The 9005-nt window shown below is 41.2% G+C and overlaps 2 protein-coding genes across 2 annotated transcripts in view; one reads left to right on the forward strand and one right to left on the reverse strand.

Moving 5' to 3' along the window:
* Positions 1-114: 114 nt before the first annotated feature.
* EAH_00054610 (hypothetical protein) lies at positions 115-3321 on the forward strand (the record flags this gene model as incomplete). The annotated part of the gene is made up of 3 exons (XM_013397759.1): positions 115-1132; positions 1550-2473; positions 3040-3321. Coding segments are annotated over 3 exons (2224 nt in total), but the record flags the coding sequence as incomplete, so codon positions are not given.
* A 1228-nt stretch (positions 3322-4549) lies between these two features.
* Positions 4550-9005, reverse strand: part of EAH_00054620 (TCP-1/cpn60 family chaperonin, putative) — a gene marked incomplete at both ends in the record, with an annotated part of 5088 nt that continues 632 nt past the window's right edge. Inside the window, 8 exons of the mRNA XM_013397760.1 lie at positions 4550-4675; positions 4935-5101; positions 5226-5321; positions 5941-6056; positions 6403-6502; positions 6822-7176; positions 7618-7741; positions 8488-8873. Of these exons, the coding sequence (XP_013253214.1) occupies positions 4550-4675; positions 4935-5101; positions 5226-5321; positions 5941-6056; positions 6403-6502; positions 6822-7176; positions 7618-7741; positions 8488-8873 (1470 nt within the window). The remainder of the gene's footprint in view (positions 4676-4934; positions 5102-5225; positions 5322-5940; positions 6057-6402; positions 6503-6821; positions 7177-7617; positions 7742-8487; positions 8874-9005) is intronic.

Consider the following 9005-nt stretch of genomic DNA (forward strand, 5'->3'; position numbering starts at 1 on the left):
TACGTGTCTCCTTTCTATAGATATATCTCCTTTATCTAAGTGTCTCCTTTCTAGATATATATCCTTGATATAAGTGTCTCCTTTCTATAGATATGTTTGATTGTTTGAATTTAGGTACGCGGGTAGTTTGGCTCGGAGCAACGAGCCTTGGGTGAGCGGAGTCTTTGGGCAGTCTCCTCCTGGGGCTTACTTTGCAGGAGACGGTCGTTACTATGAGACACCTGAAGCATTAGGGTCTCTGTCTCTTCCTCAGCAAGCAAGTATTATTACCGGCAGCGTCTTATCATCTTTAGGTCTTGCTGCTGCTGTTGCTACTGGTTTAGGTGTCTTGGGAACTACTTTAAGAGGGGTGTGGGGTGCTGTTACACGTAAAAGTAAAGAAGCTATTAGAGGCATATTATATAAGGCTCCGTTTAAGAAGAAAAATAATAAAATAGTAGATAGACTTGCGCATCATATTCTTAAGGGACAGGCAGATGAAAGAGAACAAAGAGATGTATTATTATTTGTCTTTAATAATGATAATCCAGCTAATGAAAGACATGTCCTTCAGCAGCAAACTCAGGTGTCTCCTCCTAGCAGCAGCACCCATCAGGTTGTTGCTTGGCTGCAGCAAAGACTAGCAGCACAAGTAGTTCTGCTGCCGATTGAAGTCTTCAAAGCCCCCTTTGCGAGAAAGCAGCAAACTGTCTCTAACGTTCGTTCACGTCTCCCTGTAGCACAGTTTATTCAGGGTCTCCTTGTACCTCAGTGCAATGCAGAGGTGCAGAGACACCCCAAATTATTGCATCTCTTTTCGCTTTTTATTGCCGAGCCTCGCAATGTCTCCTCACCTTTAATGCAGTCTCCTCGTCCCTCCCGTCTCCCTGTCTCTCCTTGGGCTCAAGAGAGACAGACACCAGAGACAAACCTTACTCGTCTGTCTCCTTCTCTACCTATGCGAGGGGCTGTAGAGAAGCTTAATGTAACAAGAGGAGCCCACTTTGTAATAAGTGCAGGCGTCAGCCCTGATATTTCTTTATCAAATACCTGTACTCAAGGAGACTACAAAAAAATTATCAAAGCACTTAATCAGCGCTGTCTCCTCTTCAGAAGGAAGCCCGTACTCAACATGATAGGAGCTACCATTTCAGTAGGCAAACAATTTAAATTAAACTCAGCCAAACCCTAAACCCTAAACCCTATATATATATATGTATATATATGTATGTATATGCAGATATGTATGTATGCACATCTACGTGGATGTATATATATTATATATAAATAAATATGTTTATATATATTTGTATATATATTTATTTACAGCATATATGTTGCATATTTCGTATGAAGCCTGCGAGGTTACACGAGCAATAAGGGTTTAGGGTTTAGGGTTTAGGGTTTTTATGCTTGGTCTGTAGCGCGTGATGACAATTTATTTGTGTGTGTTTTTTTATCTGTTTTCATCTATCAATCCAACTCTTATATATATTATATATATATAATTTGGGGTTTAGGGGTTGGGGTTTAGGGTTTAGGGTTTAGGGTTTAGGGTTTGTGCGTGCAGCTTCGTTTAGACTTGGGTTTGCCGCCTTCTGAAGGCATAGACTGTCCTTGGCCTGGGCCTTCGTCTGGAGCGCTTGTTGTAGAGAACATCCCCCCTGAGACATCTGTTTATAAACTTTTGTTTTCATTAATTACAGCATTTAAGCGCGATAATCTTCTTAAGACAAAGGAGACACTTAATATAGACATGCAGAAGCCATCGCCTGCTACTCCGCCTCCTCCTCCTCCTCCTCCTGCTAAACCTGCTGCTGCAGCTGTTCCTGCTGCTGCTCGTGCTGCTGCTGCAGCAGCTGCTGCTGCTGCTGCAGCAGCAGCTGCTGCTGCTGCTGCTGATGATGATGATGATGATGACGATGAGGATGATGATGATGATGATGTTAATGAAGAGGGTGGCGGTGGAAAGCCAGCAGCAGCAGCAGCAGCAGCAGCGGCAGCAGCAACAACAGCAACAGCAGCAACAGCAGCAGTAAGAGCAGCAGAAGCTGCAGAAAGCACTGCAGCAATTGTCTTGCCTGAGGGTCTTACTGAGAAAGCATTGGGATTATATGTAGTTCAAACGCATGCAGCAGGCGACAGAGACAGGGGCCGCAGCAGCAGGGCGTCTAGTGTCTCCATAGAAAGAGACATCAAGATATACAGAGAGACAGCAGAGGAGACAACAGAGGAGACAGCACAAGAGACAAGCCAGGAAGCAAACAAAGAAGCAAACAAAGACACAGATAAAGAGACAGGCAAAGAGACACAGCAGCAAACAGACAAGGAGACAGACAAGCAAGAGACAGCAGATTACATAGAAAAGGAGACAGAAGAAGAGACAGAAAAGGAGACACGTCAAGGCTCAGTTCTTCATCGCCTACCCTTTACTATGTCTGTTAGAGACATCCTTGACCTCTACGGGCATGACGGCGTCTTCTTTGGCTTCCTAGTAAGGGTTTAGGGTTTAGGGTTTAGGGTTTAGAGGGCGGCGTGCGGCCCGCATTTACTGTCTCCTCAGCTGTCTCCGTTGTTTGGTTTCTGCTTGATTTCTTTTAGTGTCTCCTTTTTTTATTTGTCTCTCTCTTGCTGCTTGTTTGCTGCTGCTGCTTGCTATAGTGAAACAAGCTCATTTCAGTTATGCTGCTGCTGCTGCTGTGGCTTTTGGTGTTGCTGCTGCTGCTGCTGCTACTAATGTTGCTGCTGCTGCAAGTGTTGCTGATGGTGTCCCTTCTGCTGCTGCTGCTGCTGCTGCATGCGTACTCTCTTTTTTCTTTTGTCTCTGCTAATAAGCACCGCTAAACGAAGCCCAGTGTAGCAGCAGCAGCAGCAGCATCTGTCTCTGTTTTTTGGGCGTCTGTCCCCTAGAATTGTCTGTCTCCTGCAGCTGTTGTCTCCCGTTGGTGCTCGCTTGTTGTTGTCTTTTGAAGTGTCTCTTCACCTCAGCAGCAGCAGCTGCAGCTGCATGCGAAGGCTTTGTTCTGCTGATGTGTCTCTGTTCCTGTTGCTGCTGCTCAGTATTTGCCTCACCCCGCTTCTATGGATTCTGAAGAATACAGGAACGCCTGCAGCAGCGGCAGCAGCAGCAGCAGCAGCAGCAGTAGCGGCAGCAGCAGCAGCAGGGGCGCGGTGTACGAACACCCTCTGTCTAAGTGTCTCTCTGTCCTCAGCGGGGCTCTGTATAACTTTGCAACGGAGACGCTGTCTCTAAACCATCTGTCTCCAGGCCCTCAGTGTGATACAGAGATCTCCCTGAGCGAGATCAATACTTTACTTGCTGCAGCTCCTTCTACTCCTTAATCAGCAGCAGCAGCAGCAGCAGCAGCAAAAGTAGTAGCTGCAGCAGCAGCAGCGCCTGCTGAACCCTTTCAATAACACCAGCAGCTACAGCAGCAGCAACGACAATTCCAGCAGCAACAACAGGTGCAACAGCAGCTGCAGTAGCAACAAATGTTGCAGCAGCAGCTGCAGCAGCAGCAACAGTTGCTGCTGCTGCTGTATTGGGGCGCTTGCAGGCAGCCGGCCTCTGCAGGCACCACGCAACACTCTGCAGCAGCAGCAGCGACAGCAGCACCAGCAGCAACAGCAGCGACAGCAGCAACAGAACGACGGCTTGCAGCTGTCCCCGCATCTCAGGTAGCAGCAGCCTGCAACAGATCAGCAGCACTTGGCGTAGGTGCCTGTACACCCCAACGCAGTTATTGTTATTAGCATTAATAGAGTTATTGTCTTCAGCCGCATATCTCTTTCACCTGCATCTTAACTACAGACATATCCTCCGAATGCTTGGCATCCAAAGCCCCAACTGCTTGCATGCATGTACTGTGCATGCATGCATTTATGCGGTTTGATTTGGGGCTTTGGGTTCCCTTCACTGCCTTTTGTTTTCCGTGTGGGGCGGTGAGCTGTCTGTACAGCTGAGGGTATATACCTCAACTAGAGACTCTAATTAATAATTATATATTTCTATGAATGCGTTTCTAACAACACAATAAACAAATAACAATAAAGACACAGCAAACCAAAAGGAGACAACAAACAGAAAGGAGACAGCAAATAGCAAAGAGACAAAACTAAACAAAGAGACAGCATGCAACAAATAAATAAAGGAGGAGACAGCAAATTAATCAAAAAGAGACAGCAAACAACAGATAAATAAATAAATAACAAAGAGATAAAACTAAACATAGAGACAAATAGCATGCAACGCCTAACTCTAAATAGCTGCACACAAAACTTTTTGCTTTATGTTGCTGCATGTACACCTGAGAGACAAAAGAGATGCTGCACCCCACTAAATTAAAATCAAGAGACAGTCCTACAAAATACAAAATAGAGAGACAATTGCAAAAGGGATATACAACGCCGCTGCTGCTGCTGCAGCTGCTGCCGCTGCTGTTGCAGCTGCTGCTGGAGCCGCTGCTGTTGCAGCTACTGCTGCAGCTACTCCTGCAGCTACTGCTGCAGCTACGTCTGTAGCTGCTGCTGCTGCTGCTGCTGCAGCAGCAGCTGCTGCTGCTGCTGTAGCTCAGCCGTCGCGTGCATCTCCGAATGTCTCCATATCTTCTGGTGCACCCTCTCCTCCTTCTGGGCCTCCCTTTGCGTCTTTACGCACGCCAGACAATACATCATCGATGCGCAGCAACATTGCTGCCTGCATGCACAAACAACAGCAGCATCATGCAGCAGCAGCATGCAGCAACAGCAGCAGCAGCCCCCAACCGCTACTGGGGAAGACTGACTCTGCACGCTTTCAGCAGCATAAATGCATGCATGCACCTTTGGATGTACTTCAACATTAAGGCATGCATGCATGCATGCATGCATGCATGCATGCATGCAGAACACATTAATGCATGCAGTAATATACACACTTATCCATGCATGCATGCATGCATGCATGCATGTCTTACTGCTTCAATTGCTGCTTTATAGATTTGCTGTTTAACAGCGAGGCAATCCCATATCATCTTCTTTGACATATCGCAGACTTCTCCTGTCTCCCCGTCGACGCCGATGCATGCAGCAGCAGCAGACTCCAAATTGCTGTGCTTAGCTCGCAAGTCTGTCATCACCTTAACTGCATCACAAACAATATATAAATGTATAAATAAATATATATATATATATATATATAGATTATATGCATGCATAAATGCATGCAAAAAGAGCGCATGCATGCAAGTTTGGGGCTGCATGCGTACCGACGTTTGCCCCGCAGTTTTGTGCAAGTGTTCTGGGTATCACTTCCAAAGCTGAGGCGACAGCCCTATATGCATATTGTTGTACAGAGTCAATACCTGAGTAAAACAAAGAAAGAAAGCAGAAAGAATAAGATGAAGGTATATGCATGCATGTATACGCTTTGCATGCATAATGCATGCATAGGAATGTGTTTATAAAACAAACAAAGAATAAAAAGTAGGTGCATGCAAAATAAAAACAAATTTAAAAATATAATGCATGCAATAAAATGCATTAAACAAAAACAAAGAGACAACATGAGAAACTAACGCAAATAAAAGGCAGAGACAGATAAAAGTAGAGACAGATAGAGACGAATGTAAAGAAAGAGACAGATAAAGAAAGAGACAGATTAAGACAGAGACAGATAAAGGGACAGCAACAACCAACCAGAGACCCCCACATACACAAAAAAGAAACAAACAGACAACACCAACGAACAATTGCATGCATGCATGCATGCATGCATGCACTTAGATAAATGCATGCATGCATGCATATACACAACTACATGCATGTACGCATATTAACATATACATGCATGCATGCATGGACGCATATAAACAAATGCAACTGCATGCATATAAACAAATGCAACTGCATGCATATAAACAAATGCATGCATGCATGCAACTGCATGCATGCAAATAAAGAAATGCATGCATAGTTGAGTACTTTTTGCTTTGCGGTGTAGCCTTGCTGCTACAGCCATTTCTGCTGCCCCTCCTCCCGGCACCATTCGGCCTTCGAGCAAAATGTTGCGAGCGACGTTCAGTGCGTCTTGCAGATTTCTAAACATGCATAAAAACAAATACAAACTAATACAAACTAATCAATGCATGCATTTGCATGCATGCATTTGCATGCATGCATTTGCATGCATGCATTTGCATGCATGCATGCATTTGCATGCATGTGCTTGCATGCAGCATCTTTGAAAAGGATGCAGGGTATTTACATTATATACACCAGAAGACTCTGATGTCTATATATATATATATATATTTACATATATATGTATATATAGACATTGGGATGTACATCATACATACATCTGAAGAAGTCTGAGTATATAAAAGAAGAGTTTGAGGTGTACGTACACCTGAAGAAGGCGGGGTGTATAAAGTAAAGACATACCTCTCAACTTCATTGAGAACATCTTTGCTGCCTCCTCTGAGCAAAATGGTGCATGCAGTTCCTTCTTTGCAATCCAACAAAAAGCTAAAGTATTCATCCCCTGCATGCAAACAAACAAAACACAAAAATAAACAAAATAACTAATGCATGCACTCTCTCATATATAATATATATATATATATATATATAGATTAATGTATACATATACATATGCATATATATGTGTATATACAAACATATATATATATATATACATTTAATATACTATTTTGAATACAATAAATTAATTAACTAATGAATGATTGAATAAGAAACGAGTAAGTTTGATTGTAAAAGAAATAAACAATTAATTAATTAATTAATTAATTAATTAATTAATTAATTAATTAATTAATTAATTAATTAATTAATAAGCATACCGATTTTTTTAACTTGGAAGAGTTTGCAATGGGTTCCTAAATCACTTTGAAGTATTTCTTCAGGTCTTGAGACGATAGTAGCTCCTGTAGCTCTGCTGATGCGATTATTGTCTGTCTTGCGGACTCTTCTGATGACGCTAATACCTGCTTTAGCTAGGAAATGCTGCGCAAGGTCAGAGACACCCTTCTCTGTTATTACCAGCGTCGCACCGCTGTTTATTATATAACTGCACATACACTCTACTTCTCTTTCTTCTTGCTCTAACAACTGAGACCATTCTTCTTCTTTCGTTACTTCTACACTCGTCTGACTCTCCCCCTTCTTATACTCCAAAGGACAGTCCAGCAACAGCACCTATACACATAGCAATATAGATATAGATATAGATATAGATATATAGATATAGATATAGATATAGATATATAGATATAGATATAGATATATACATATATATATGTATGTAAATAGATAGATAGATAGATAGATAGATAGATAGATAGATAGATAGATAGATAGATAGAGATAGAGACATATATATATATGTATGCATCTAGACGTATATATCTACATATAAGTATATATATATATATATATATATATATTTGCATACATATCTCTGGACTGTGAGGTAAAAAGGGCAAGGAGACACAAAAAGAGGAGACAGAAGAGACAAATGAGCAAAGGAGACAGAAGAGAGACAAAAGCAAAGGAGACAGAAGAGACAGAAGAGCAAAGGAGACAGAAGAGACAGAAGAGCAAAGGAGACAGAAGAAGAAAGGAGACAGACGACAATACCTTTGGGTTGTGGATCAGCCTCTTCATCTTCGGATGTGTAACATCTTTATTTAGCATCAAACCATCTAACATGCAGCTGTCTTCTATCTCTCCTCCGGGGACTTTCTCTACTTTTGCATATCTCCTAAACACCAAAAGGAGACACAATATACACCTATCTGTCTCCTCGGCTCTGTCTTACTCTGCATCTCTACAACTGTCTCTCTCTCTGTATATATATATATATATATATACATGCATATATATATATAATATACATATATATATATATGTACATGTATATATATAATGTATATAATATATATATATATATGCCTCTGTCTCTGTCTATCTCTTTCTCTTTCTTTCTGTCTCTCTGTTTTTAAGTCTCTCTCTTCTGTCTCTCTGTCTCTCTTTCTTTTTGTGTTTATCTTTATTTTTGTCTCCTTGTTTATGATTATATATATTGGTTATATCTGCTTTTTATCTTTATCTCTCTGTCTCTTTCTTTTTGTATTTATATATTAACTTCTGTCTCCATCTCCGCCTGTCTCTTCTCCTATTTATCTCTATTTGTAAGACCCTTCAAACATATTTGCTGTCTGTCTCCTTCTGTATTATTATACTTCAGCTAAATATTGTAGATGCAAGAATATCTCAAGAGCTAGGGTTTAGAATCTAAGGGTTAAGCTTTGGGGTTTAGGGTTTAGGAGTTAGAGGATAAGCTTTCGGTGTTAGGGTTTAGGGTTTAAGCGCTAGGATTTAGTATTTAGAATTTAGGGTTTAGAGGTTGAGGGTTTGAATTTATGGGTTAGGGTTAAGGGTTTAATGGTTTAATGGTTTAAAGCTTAGGGTTTAGGGTTTAGGGTTTAGGGTTTAGGGTTTCATTACTTGATATCGATATCAATCTTTCCTGAAGGAAGCGTTCTCTGAATTTTTTTAACAGTTTTAACTGCAATATCTTCAAGAAGGCCCCCCCATCTGCTTGCGAACTTTGAGCTTAAGCAAGCAGTTAATGCGTTCATAAGTTGGTTATAATCTGAGGTGTCTATACAGCTGGAAATATCTTGAAGAAAATCTAAAGCATCTCCCAGAGCTCTCATAAACCCTTGAACAATTATCACAGGATGTAGCTGCTGCTTCTCTAATAAATCTAAAGAACAAGACAATAACTCTCCAGCTAAAACTACAACAGAAGTGCTGCCGTCGCCTACTTCTTCATCTTGACTCCTCGATAATTCTATCAAAGACTTCGCTGCAGGGTGTGCGACGTCTACCTATAAATAAATAAATATATATATATAAATATATAAATATATAAATAAATAAATAAATTATTTATATTCAATTAGATTGATGGATAGATCAGACAATTAGCCGATTATGTATAAATATAAGCAAATAAATAA

This window comes from Eimeria acervulina, genomic scaffold, assembly GCF_000499425.1.
Source record: "Eimeria acervulina Houghton genomic scaffold, Eah_scaff1050, whole genome shotgun sequence".
Taxonomy (NCBI): domain Eukaryota; phylum Apicomplexa; class Conoidasida; order Eucoccidiorida; family Eimeriidae; genus Eimeria; species Eimeria acervulina.